The 13903-nt window shown below is 37.9% G+C and overlaps 1 protein-coding gene across 3 annotated transcripts; it reads right to left on the bottom strand.

Moving 5' to 3' along the window:
* Positions 1 to 1752: 1752 nt before the first annotated feature.
* Positions 1753 to 13329, bottom strand: LOC122671557. 3 transcript variants are annotated; one of them, XM_043868847.1, is made up of 5 exons: positions 13215 to 13329; positions 12598 to 12730; positions 6072 to 6307; positions 5105 to 5852; positions 1753 to 4173 (listed from the first exon to the last, which is right to left on the bottom strand). In XM_043868847.1, exons 3-5 carry the CDS (start codon positions 6303 to 6305, stop codon positions 1973 to 1975), a joined length of 3183 nt encoding a protein of 1060 aa, XP_043724782.1. In that variant the 5' UTR covers positions 6306 to 6307; positions 12598 to 12730; positions 13215 to 13329; the 3' UTR covers positions 1753 to 1972. The 3 variants fall into 3 exon arrangements, with proteins under 3 accessions (XP_043724782.1, XP_043724781.1, XP_043724783.1); XM_043868846.1 differs by lacking the exon at positions 13215 to 13329 and having other exon boundaries at positions 12598 to 13136; XM_043868848.1 differs by lacking the exon at positions 13215 to 13329 and having other exon boundaries at positions 1753 to 4143; positions 12598 to 13134.
* Positions 13330 to 13903: the final 574 nt, after the last annotated feature.

Genomic DNA, 13903 nt, shown 5'->3' on the forward strand with positions numbered 1-13903 from the left:
GGAACGCTGTTGTGCCGTACGATCCATGTGTATACAGTGGGGTCTGCTATGTACAAATGGCCATTGTTGTGGCGCACGATGCGCACAGCAGTGCTCCAATTACAACAGTAGATAAAAATTCGATAAAATGTGGTCGCACTCCCCACTGAAACCATTTGTTCCATTAGGAGAAAGAAAGCCACTTGGTTACGCACTTACGCAATGCATGCTGCCTTTGCACCCAGACACATGGGTGTGTGTAATGACTGTCGCATCTCTTAGATAGAAATGACCAGAGATGTGGTGATCATTTCACGTACCCCTATGTCTAACATAAGACGGGGTGCACTGTGCAACTAAGTGGCATTAACCAATTTTAGGTTTTACAACCCTATCACATGGTTATGAGAATTATATATAGAGAGACCCCATAGCTGCATAAGACATACGTGATCTATCCAAAGCAATGAAAGAATCCCTCAACATGATGAAAATTTTAAGAGGAAAGATTTTATGGTTAATTTGTCCATAAAATTTTAAAATTTTTTACAAAAAAGTAATGGGAAATTAAATTTGGATCTACGTTTTTATGTGTGACGTAGGCAGGCAGAAGTGTAATAATACATCCTCTCTCTTCTCATCCAATGGTTGAAAATACGACTATGTACATACATAGCTGTGCATAAAAACGTTTGCCTGGAATTTGTGATAAAATTTTCTGGTCTAGAAATTTTATGCCGAAACAAATGGACCCAAAAGGACAAATACACCCGTCGAAAGGATGTCAATTGATCCGATTCTTGTCTATCTGTGCAGTTTCTTAACGGTACTATCCCTAAGAGGTCCCAACTGGACTAAATGCTAATCGGTTCTAAACCTGGGATCCTTGAACCATTAACTAATGGATAGGCCAGTTCCAGTTCTTAATCAATTCCAAGCAGTACAAATTTTTTTTTTTAAAAAAAAAATCTCAAACATATGCTAACCATTATTTTTTTTTCCTCAAATAACAGAATTAGTCCATAATAAATTTGTATTCCATTAATAAGTAGGAACACCACGACACTCATAAATTAGAATTATTTTTAAGACAAGTTATTGAATAAAAAATTTTCAAATGGACCTTTAAATTATCAGTCAAATATTTGGTAAAGTAGTAAATGAAACAAGAGATACCATTTCAAACTTGAAAAACTAAAAAATTAAAAGACTTAGACCTTAATTCCCATGACCTTTAAGTATAAAGAATTATGAAATACATAGGGTTAAAATATGGATTTGTTTCGGTTCCAATAGTTCCTAATTGGTCTATCGATTCTGGAACCTTAATTGGTAGATCCAACTAGATCAATAACTTATCGATAGATCTGAAACCGGCCCAATAACCTATTATTGGGTGGATCAGTTCCGGTCCGATTTCCGGTTCTGGTGATTCACTGTTCTCAAGGGACTTTTGGCAATGGATCCAAGTATATTGTTCGAAGTCAAAGGTCACACAATAAAAGTAAACCAGACTAAGCAATGCCAAGGAGAGAACCTTCCATAAAAATAAAAATAAAAAGGAGAGAGCCCTCACCCCTTCCACAAAGTAACTGTTTTGTTTCCATTAATAAAAAAAAAACATAAAAAAGTAACCTTTTCATGACCTCTACCTTAAGAATATGCAAAGGGGGAGGGGGGGGGGGGGCTTTACTCCCAAAACCCCTCACAAGAAGCAAAGATCAATCCTACAAGATCCAAACCCCATTGCCACCTAGAGAATGTATGCATATCTTAGAAGAATAATGCGACATTATTTACGAATTATACAAGTTGGTAAACTCAACAACACAAATAAACAAAGGAAACCAAATTGGGGCTCAAAGACATGTACAAGGAAGCAATTCCCATGGCTCTTACCTATCTTCACCCCAAAGCCATAGAAACAACTGCCGACTCCCCAACTAAATATCCTCTATAAAACTCTCAAATCACAAAGCAAGGCGGCCTCTTTCTATACTGCAGTTAAAGAAGGAAGAGAAGGAGGATTACCGGCTGGACATCTCTGTCGACGGGGCCGTCTAGGTGTCTTCCCCCACCCTGTTAGGTTCCTCTCTTCCAGTCCCACTTCACTTGTAATAGGTGGTTGCACTGGAGGTGGGCAGACATTAATCGCTTCTACTGAGGGACTGGGGCCCTTTGAACGCCTTCTCCCCCTTGCCCATCCATTCCTAGCAGCATTCCTCCTTGCCAACCCTGTCTGCCAAGGTTGACCTGTAGCTTGCATCAGCCCTCCAATTGTGTGTAGATCTTCTGTTACCTCATGCCTCGAGAGTGACGCAAGACCTGGTAGGATGTCCCTCTGAAAATCCCTTCGCTGCCTTCCCCTCCTCCCATGGCCCTTTCGAGGTCGAGTGGGCTTTGAAATGGCAACTATTTCCTCCACATTCTCTGGAGCAGGGGGCCTACACCAGTACTCTTCCACCTTGGTCTCGGTCAGCTTCAATGTCATGGACTCAAAGTAATCAAACCCCTCAGAGGATAACTCATTATGATCACGACCATCCTCGTCCCTCAAAGTTACCCTAACGTCACTCTCCAGATCACCTGTGTTTGAAGTAACCACCTCTGCAAACCAATATAAGGAATCTCTAAGAGAAGATTCTGGTGGTTGGCAAGTGGAGACCTCCAACTGCATCTGAACAGTAGATGATGTGATGGAGACTAGCGCCCCTGCAGCAATTCTGGCAAGTTCTTCATGAGGCTCTCCAGCTCCAAGTTGTGATGACTGGACAAGTTCCTCAAGTTGGTTTCCTATACAGTCGTCCCTTGTAGGAGGAATCTCCTCCTCGGTATCAGGAACTGGGGGAGCCTCCAAATCTATCTCAACTGCAATCTTCACTTTGTCTCTTGGAACAGAAGACTCCGATGGAATCTCTTCATCATTTGTGCAGGTATTTAAATTAATGCGATTCTTAGAGCTAGTACGGTTATTATCCAGTCCCTTCTTTTGAATCCTATCCTCTGTAGTTGACTTCTTTCCTGAGTCCTGCAATGTAGGATCAATAGACAAGTCAATATGAACTACTCCCAACTTCTTCCGACTATTCTCAGTGTCTTCAACCACAGATGAATAATGACGGGACTTGGTGGGAGAGCTAAGAGAAGAAGACGACCGGTTGTTGGAAATGTGAGCCTTTTCAAAAATGGGAAACCCAAGTATCTTCTTATCACTTGAACAACCGGGTTCAGTTTTATTAGGCCCAGCATCATTATGACATGAAGCTGACATGAGATTCTGAATAAAACTCGGACTAGGACTGCTTCCAGTTTCACTTTTATTCAGAGACTGCTGTGAATGTTCTTTTAAGAAATCCAATCCCAAATGAGGTGAACTTTGCTTTCCTCCGGGAGGCCCATCATTGCTAGCTGGTTTTGCTCTGAGCCAAGGCAAGCCCCCAGATTGATCCTCATGCTTCCCCCTTCCATCAATGGCAAGATCTCGTCGAGGAACCATTCCATCTTGGAAGCCATTTGAAAGTGCCACATTCAGATTCATATCCTTGGCAAACTTCACATCCATGCATTCTGGACCCTTGAAATACTTTTCTGCATAATGATTTTCAGAACGTTTAGAGGCAGAAATATTGCCATCACCACGGTTCAGATAATCAAAGCCAGACTTAGGGAAGTTAACATGTTTGGACTCCAACTGGGGCCCCGGGTAAAACCCATTACAATGTGATGTATCACCTCCAAAACTAGGGTTCAATCTCAATTTGCTATCAAGACTCCATTTATCTCCAAAGATCCCAGAGTCTTGGATAGACATGTTGGAGCTCCTACTTGATGAAGCAGAAGGGTTGATGCATGGGAGTGCTTGAACCGCTACTGCATTCTGGCTCAGGCAACTCACTGACTTTCTACAAGATGAAACAGATGGCGATTGGGATGCATCAAACTGACGGATGGTTGGATAGTTATTAGCAGGGCTATTTCTTTCAGAAATTTCTGCACTACAACTTGCCCTTTCTCTCCATGGCTCTCTTGAAATCTTATCAGATCGGAGAAATGGCGGAAGTTCATGTGTTCTCTTTAGGTCAACTTGTACTGGTTCAGGTAGTGTAGGCAATTTTTCTGGACTGAAACTCTGAGATAAAGAACTTAGGCTACTCCTACTTTGCCCTGTAAAGAGAGGTAAAGCAACATGAGATCCTATCAAGAAAACAAATAAAAAGAAGTCAGAGAGACAAAAAATTAAGAAAAACCCTACAAGAAATTTTGTTTTTCTTCCTTTTTGTGAGTGCGCGTGTGTTTCCACTAACATCTTTTAAATAAAGGACAAAATCACCTCGAAGGTATAAATATGATGAATTTTCGGCTTAGTGGTCCCCTAAACCTGCCTATTAAACTTGAGAGAACTGAAGTACTGAACTAAGAGTGGACCATTCCTAAGAGAAGACATTTGGATGAGGTGGTATAGGTCCACGTGTTCCATCATCTGGCCACCATTTACAGCATGGCAACTTCGGTCTAATACCCTCTGCCTCATGGCACAAAAAGGTTTCTATTTTCTTTCTATTTAAATTTCAAAAGAAAAGCAATGTCTGTCAATAATAGGTGAAAAGTGGAATACATAGTAAGACACTATATATAAAGCCACTATAGAGCATCACCTACATACCACATAAACTGAAATGTCCAAAAGGAAATATCCCATGGACAGATATGAATACATACAAAATCCTTGCACACAGACAAAATACAGTATTTGAAGGTGAAAAGGGAATAATTTCCTTAACTAGTATATAACCGGCCTGATTCACAATCTAGGAATAATATGATAAAAATTTCCTGACTAATCATCTTCACCTAATTCTTTGGGAATTATCAGAGAGCCCATTTTCAGGTATGTTTTGGAATCCAAAACTAAATTTTGTCCCATTCTTTTATCTCTATATCAGTTTGAAAATATAATAGCTCACAAAATCAGTTAGAACCTAACAATTAAAAAGTTCGAAAGAAAATAGACTTGTGCAACATCTCTAACCACTAAATTTAGTGCAAATGGAAAATTTCAAGATCAAAATAACGAACCTGAGTTTAAATAAAGACATACTGAACTAAATGGATGAAGAATCCTTACCAGCTTCAGGATTATAGGATAGCCATTCTGGTTTATTTCCTTCACTTTCTAAACGTAAAGTGCTTGAGCAGGTACCATTACCCCTTCCCTTCTGGGAATTTTGGAAAATTTCCCTTGGCAACCCTAGGACGCCTGAATTTGGGTTTCCAGGCAGAACACGCAGATGAACCTCTCCATGGCTGTTTAAGGGGCCCACAAAATCAACGGAAGCTGAAGATGTTGCTTCATCAACCTGGATGGGCTCATTCAAATCAGCCAATCCATGAGTGCTCCATAAACATGAATCAGCTCTCAAACTGCATCCTGAGCGATTAGGGTTACCACCATTGCCAAGACACAGCTTTACATCACTCTCAGGAGCAACCCTATGATTAGAAAGTTTCTCTTCTTCAATGAGTTCCCCTTCTTCACTATCAATGTACTCATCAGCTGGAAGTTGGAGATCAATCATTTTCCTTGGGAGCTTGGATTCCTTTGTACTGCCTCTATTTTGAGATGGAACGGGACCTGCTTGCTTATTATTTTCTTTTATAGAACTGAAAGCGGACTCAATGTTTTCGGCCCCTGAAACAGATGGTCTAATTCTAAGGTTTTGCCACATCTTTTGGACAACTTCTGATGACATTTGAGATGGAAAGGGACTTGATTGTATTGGCTCAACAGAAACTGTATATTTGTTGACTTCCTTTCGTTTAAGTTCATCCATCAAGTCTTGCTGAATCTTATAAAGACGGTGGAGTTCAAAGACCTGAATAACAAATAAAAAATTCTGATAAATTCAAGTGCTCAAGAAACTTGGTCAGTTCGACTTGGACACTGTCATAAGTCCATCTGATCCACTTTAAAAATCAGAAAACAAGATAGAGTATCCTAGGAACTCTACTCAGTGAAATTTGAAGTCTAGGATCTAAAGAGGAATTTCAAGTCAATTTATTAACTGAAAATGAAAAGTTGAAATCATACATACCTGATCCTGGAATATGGCTTCATGCTTAAGCATTGTCTGCTTCAGCATTTCCTTATCATAACCCAAATATACATCAGTAGAAGGCCTTGGCAAGAAACCACCGTAGTACTGCCCACTCTTCAAGGTTTTATCATCATAATATACAGGCCAGCTACCATTGTTAGCATCCGCGTTAAGGTCCCTCATGGAGCAATATCCTGGCAAATATCTCTTACACTGTACTTTTGTTCCCATTCCTGGCAATTACTCAATTGAGATTTGAGAAAAGAAAAAAACACAGAAAAGAATTACAAAGGATAAGCAAGGACAGAACTAAGCACCATGCTAAGAAGAGACAAATAATTGTATTTTCAGAAAAAGTGATGCTTTCATTTAAGGAAAAAAAGGAATGGGTTCATTTTAAATAAGTAGAACCCCTAAAAGTTTATTTTTGTTGGAGAAATAAGAGATCCATCCAGGATTCATAACAAAGGCTCAGAACCTTGCAGATTGTCAAGAAGCGAGAACAAAAATAAAGGGCCAATCATAAAAAGAAACTCCGACTAAAATTTACAACATTTTCCCATGCAAAGTAAAAGCTGCATTCAGGAGTCAGGACCATAAAAGCATATTTAAATACCAGGTGTACAGTATAGATAGATAGATAGATAGATAGATAGATAGATAGAGAGATAGAGAGACAGAGAGAGATTTGCCGAAGGGCTTTACTGTAATGAACCATGCACATATCAAAGAACTTCAAAGATACATCTCAAGGACATACTGAGATTGCACCAAGGACGGTAACAAAACACTATACGAAACCATCTGAAACTTAACACCATGTTGCAAATCTTTACCAAATGGAATGTCCACATCAGAACCATAAAAGGCATATTCAAATACCTACATCTAATATGCAGGCCCCATTCATTGTTCCTTTAATTCCTTTTCCTTAATCCTTTTTAATTTAGATGCTAAATTATGATATGTACATGTATGCATTATATATGTGCATAGATATGCACATATAAGTGACTTTGGAATTATTGCATTAGATGGTTCGAAGTAAAAGAAACAAACATTTGGAGCCAATAGTGGTGCTCATTAGAGAAAACCAGACACATCCTCATTGCAACTAGACCTAGCATGTTAAATTGAACAAGAAAAGCAGGACAGTTATCTACTATTCTTACTTTACCTGTTAATGATTGAACCAATCAGACTGGATGGCTTCCACATTGCACCCATCTTAGAGTACCCTGAATTCCAGATTTGACCTTCCATTGTTAGGTCCAAGGTATTGTTAAAGTACTTCTCTTTCACTTATTCTTCGTATAAATATAGAGAACATAATGTGGTGTCAATTTGATTGGCATGGACTGGACTGAGACCAGGCCTAGCACAGGATATAAAGGCTTCAGGGCATGCGAGGGCCTAAACTTCTAGCTGGCACATAGTACATATGTACATATATATATATATACACATACACACACACACACACACACACACACACACACACACACACACACATATACATACTATATACAACTTTAAATCCATACATACTACATACAACTGTAAATCTATACATACTACATACAACTGTAAATCTATACATACTATATGCAACTGTAAATTCTATACATACTATATACAACTATAAATCATCTATACATACTACATACAACTGTAAATCTATACATACTATATACAACTGTAAATCTATGAATACTATATGCAACTTTAAATCTACACATACTGTATACATCTATAAATCATCTATACATACTACATACAACTGTAAATCTATACATACTATATACAACTATAAATCCAAACATACTATCAAGGTTTAAAGTATCAGTATCTGGTATCGTATCGGAAGGGTGAGTTTAAGAGACGTATCGTATCATATCGGAGAGACACAAGATACGCTAGATACATATGGAAATGTAAATAAACATATGGAAATGCTTAGGATATTTGCAAAATACAGTTTTGACGCATAAAGCACTATAAATAAGTAATATGTAAAATATTTCATGTATAAAAAGGAAAATAAAGTACAAAGAGATAAGTGCATTCAATTGAATATATATACAAGATGAGAGATTTCTTACATGTATTAATACCAAAAAAATTTAGGTATCGTATCAGTACCGATTGTATTGGTACCTTAAAAATACGATACGTATTGGTTAGTATCGACGGATACGGAAGGATACTTAAAACCTATGAACTAACTATATATAAGCTTGACAACTTCAGTTCTATTATCAACAGTTTAAACATGGTAAGTATTTTGTCTAATGAGATTATACATTTAAGTGAGGATATAATTGTTGTCTCCAATTTTGAATGAGAACACAAATAGTAAGAAATGACAAGTACAGATTATAAAACATTATAATGTTTAATCTCAAAGAGAGGATAATTGAGAGCGGGCCTTGGTGCAACGGTAAAGGTTGCTCCATTGTGACCAAGTGGTCACGGGTTCGAGTCTGGAAACAGCCTCTCTGCGAAAACAAGGGTAAGTCTACGTACATTATGACCCTCCCCAGACCCCGCAGTGGTGGGAGCATAGTGCACTGGGTACACCCTTAATATCAAAAAAAAGATAAATAGTAAGTATTTAATTTGAATGAGAGAATAAGTAAATGGAAGTATTAAATCAAATGAGAGGATACAATGCAAGTACACGACTACTTTATATCTGTGATATTCATAGAGATCTGTCCCCCAGCTCAGGCTGGAACTGGTTTTTCCTGCATAGCAAACCTCAGGCCCAGGCCCACCCAAAATTCAGGTTTGGCATACCACATAAGGTGGGCCATACCACCCAATCCAACCCTCATATATACATGTTTTCCAGCCTATTTTACAGAGCATAAGGACCACACAACGATGAATTTTTTATGTCTAAAAGATCCCTCCACACCCCGCCAATAAGCATACCACAATGTGAGAATGAGACTATCTTGGCCCAAAACCACAGGGAAGAACCAAGAAGAGAAAAGACCCAACTGTTTAAGAGATAATAGCAAAAAATTAACTACCTCAGAAACCGCAAATTTAATCTTCACGTTGGAACAAACATTGAGTTAGTAGAAGCAATGGAATTTCATGATAACCATTTATCTGTAAATAATTTTGAATTTGGATACATAAGTTGAAATAATTAATCTTACTAAACTTTTGACAGGTTTTGAATAAACTTAGCAAATAATAGATCTTTTACCCTCCAGTGAAGTTCATTTTGATGGAACAGATCCACAATACTGTAACTTTGATTCTGTAATTGATTACTTCAATAAAAGTTTCTAAAACAAAACTGAAGAAATGGTAATAGTCATAAAATTCAGAACATTAATCTGATTCCAGGTACCTCTTGACCAAGTTTACAGGAATCTTGCATTGTTGTGGGCATTTAAAGTATGTATAAGATTTGAGTCATATTCAGTAGTACTCTTCATCATAGTGTCTGTGTTTTGGAGGGGATGGATATGGAGAAACTTTAAATCATGTTTCAAGAAAGAGCACATTCTTGCATTAGATTGTATACAACAACAACTCAGCTTTATCCCAACTAAATGGGGTTGGCTACATGGATACTTACCCTCCAATCAGCTCTGTTCAAGGTCATACTTGATACGCCTAAGCTATACACGTTTTCCCTCACCACTTCTCCTAGAGTCATTTGCCCCTGGCTCTTTTATTCTAAATCAAATCACTCATCAGTACTGGAGCATCCAAAGTCCTCCGTAGAACATGGCCATGCCACCTCAAACGTAGGGATGTAAACGGATAGTCGAAAATCCAAATTCGATTCGCATTCATATTCGTTTAGGGGTATCCATATTCGGAAAATCATTATCCAGAAACTATCCGAATCAATCCGGGAACTAATCAGATACGGATACAGATATCCCAATATCTGACCGGATATTATCCGATTCGTTTAGCTTCCTATAGAATATTAATATAAATGTTTGAAATATAAATGCATCCATTATAAAATTAAGTAAAAATTAATTGGGGAAAGGATGCTTATAAGTTTTATTTTATAATACCATTGACATTTGGCTTGGCAATACTTACATTGCGTCAAGACGCATTAATTTTAATTTAAAATAATATAAAAAAAACCCTAGTGGAGTGGAGATAGTGGAGGACAGGCTAGAGTTTTTTAACCATTCATTCTTGAATGATCTCTGTTCGGTCGAGTCTTTGCCTCTTTACTGTTCTTTCATTTTCTCCGATCCAAATTTGAGAAGCAGACAGGCTAAGCTCAACAAATCGAGAGGGAAAAGAGAGGAGGACGAGTGAGTAAAAGAGGTTTCATATCATCCGATGATCCAAGGGGCAAAGGAGATTCAGGTTTGTAAGATCTTTCTCTCTCTCTCTCTCTCTCTCTTCTTGCTTATTGTTTTTGTCCAATAATGATTTACAGGCACCAACGTAAAGTTCAGTTACAGCAATATTACGTTTTTCCGGTTGTTCTCTGCCTCATGTTGTCGGAGATGGGCAGTAGCAGACATCCAATGGCTTCTTTCCCCCCTCTCTCTCTGCAACTGCACACGGCCAACAGAAGACATCCAACAACCTCTTTCCCCTTTCTCTGCAACTGCACACGGCCAATAGCAGACATCTAGTGGCTTCTTCCCCCTTTATCTGCAATTGCATTATTCGAATCGGATATCCGAATATATCAAATATCTGTTGCACAAACGAATTAAAATTCGGAAGTTATTTTTGCAAATCCGCCGAATATCGAATCGAATTTGGATATGAACTTAGATTATCAGATTCGAATGCGGATAGGTGTACCGAATTCGATCCGTTTACATCTTTACTCATACGACTTTCTTGTAGCTTATCATTGTATCGGAGCTACTCCCAAATTAGCTCTAATATGATCATTCCTTACTTTGTCCTTTTTGCAATCTCTAAATCTTTCCATGAGTTTCCTAAGTAAATCGCTCCTGGCGTGGATCTTTTTGGCATAAAACCAAATTGGTTTTCCGTAATAGTAGTTTAGATTGTATATGCCTTTTAATCGTTGCCACACCTTTAAAGACAAACCTAACTTAAACTATCACATTAACAAATTCAAAACTAGGAAACATTGGAGTGTCCCACTTTCCATACAAACATAATAAAGTTTACACCGAACATCATTGCAGCCAAGTCTACTATCTTACACTAAGTTTAAGTAAAAAAGGTACTATAACAGACAGTTTTGCACACAACCCATGCTAACAATGGTAAAAGAACAGATACTAAATGCAACCATGCTCGTTCATGTAATTACAATGCAAATTTTAAATATCACAGCTAGAAACTAAAAATTTCATATATTAGTGACTTAGAGAAGCCACAGGTGACTAGAAAAACCATCACATTAAATCATTAATAATGGCAACTTTCAACAGTAGATATAGCATATAAAAGCAGCTCCTCAAGGCATAAAGTAATCTATTGTCAAAACCAAATTCAAGGTCATAAGTGATCATTTCTGCCTCCCCACTTACAAGATAAGGGAGGTGGCTACAGCATAATCAGCTTATCCAAACCCTGAATTTGCACCAGAAAAGATATTTTTTGGCTTAAGGATTGAATAGCAGTTCATTTGATATTTGATGATGCAACCATCCATTGCCACCCAGAAACTGACACAAAAAGCCCAGAAAGTAACCCAATCAACCATTCCTGCTGCATTTTTTCCCCTTGTTCTTTGAGTGAGCATATTCACTGCATGTTAGATATAGCTCAAATGAAAGAACATAGCCAACGTAAACATAGAAGGATGGATTCCTGTATATTGTGGATTAAGTATGTCCTCAAATAATGAATCACAACGTCAATTAAACAAAACAATAAACGTGATCAGAAAAAAAATATACATGCTTCTTTACAGGGGGATGAAGAAAAGAAATCCCATGATTGTTTTCTAATGGAACGGCAATACAACCTCTCATTTTCAACATTTACAACAAGAAACACTTGAATAATGCTTTCAGACACTTGAGAACTTAAAGAGCTCGTCGCCGTTATGATGTGCCTTTTTTTTGGGGGATTGGGGGGGAGGAGGGAGTTGAAGACGGCACAAATAGGATCACAGTTCACGACATACTAGAATTTCATGAATCCTATGAACAAGACGAAACAAAAAAATCAGTCTTTGTTTTCTCTCTAGATATAAAGAAGGGCAAAATAAATTAGATCCCAGGATTTATTTAAGAAAAGAAGAAGAGGAAGAAAAAAGACAAATCCAAACCCAAACAATCAAATCACCAGGCAACCCTATCAACAGAGCCGGCAGAAAGCAATAACATAACAATCAATGAACAGAGACTAGTGTGATAGACGAATGCACAGATACAACTAGTCAATTAATCCAAGCATCAACTAGGATAAAGTGAGACAAGAAAAAAATATAAATTCAACAAACAAAAACAATTTCGAACGCGATCAACCAGATTACTAAAGCTAGAACCCATCAAGTACCAAAAAATCAAATCGTAGAAAGTTAAGAGATTACCTCAGACCAACATCCTATATCAACCCTCTTCGAAAACACGCCGCGGATTTAACAGAAACTCGACGACCCGACGACGACCCAGAAACCCAACTCTTTCCATGAAAATTCAGAGTCTCCGTCTAGCACTCGCAGCCTATCTGTAGCAAAATAAGAACCAGAACAACCCAAGGAATCGAAAGTAGCAGAAAACAGAGCAGAAGGGGTTGAAAAGCGAAAAAAACGAAGTGGGTATTTCTGTAACGCCATTGGAGGATCTTAGATCGTCATCAGGTAGAAGAAAAGATGGAGATTTCGATCTGCTGGGCCAGTCTCTGAAAGAAGAAGCGGAGAGAGAGATCCCAGATAAGAAATCTCCTCACAAACAAACGACCTTCTAAGAACAGTGACATGAAAATTGTCAACATCCGGTCTCTTTTTATTCTCTGCTTTTTCTTTCTCTTCTACCCTTTTGATTTCTTATTATTTATTATTTATTTATTTCTGGGTGTTTGAGGAAGTGAAAGAAAGAAAGAAATAAATGGGTATTCTAGATTCTCTCCAACTTCCTTGCTTTTGGACTGAAATTAAAACCCAAAAAAAAAAAAAAAAAATCTAAAATAAATAAATAAAATCCAGACACACCTGCTTTTCTGCAACAACAAACTCAAAACATCAACAATCTCCAAAACCAGTTATCTTTTACGTTAATTAATTAAGTATTACTGCTCAGATTTTTCCTTTTAAAGTATTTTTATTTCCTTTTTAAAAATTGGTTAAAGCAGAAGACACTCGTGGGACCCCTTCACTGTGGTTTCTTGAGGTTATGCTTCCACATTACAAATTAACCCCTTCTTCTTCCCAAAATTACAGCAGCTGTTTTTGTTTTTATTTCTAAGACAAAAGTTCTTTGTTGGTAACTCTACTGCCACGTCAGCACACAATGGGAGTACAATGACCGCCCTACTCCCTATGAAAGGCAAAAATCTCGTCGCCTATGATGCTTTCAGGCGTGCTCTCATCAGCGCCCCGTGTGCGTGCAGTGGCCATATTCCCCCTTATAATTATTTATTAGATTACATCCATAGTATACCCCATTGTTTCTAAACGGTTTCTTCCTCATTTTGTATTTTTTTTTGGGCAAAAATTTTCATGCACAGTACACAACCTGTATTAATGCAGTCAGATGGGCATAAATGACATAAAAGCCTGTGCCCCCCTTTGTTTGATAGAGTTGATGGGAGAATCTCCCGTGTATGAATACCTTCACCTTTTTTTAATGAAAGAAAAAATTGGGACAAAAGATCACTGCCAGGCTATGTCGTCACTC

This window comes from Telopea speciosissima, chromosome 8 (assembly GCF_018873765.1).
Source record: "Telopea speciosissima isolate NSW1024214 ecotype Mountain lineage chromosome 8, Tspe_v1, whole genome shotgun sequence".
In the NCBI taxonomy this organism is placed as follows: Eukaryota; Viridiplantae; Streptophyta; class Magnoliopsida; order Proteales; family Proteaceae; genus Telopea; species Telopea speciosissima.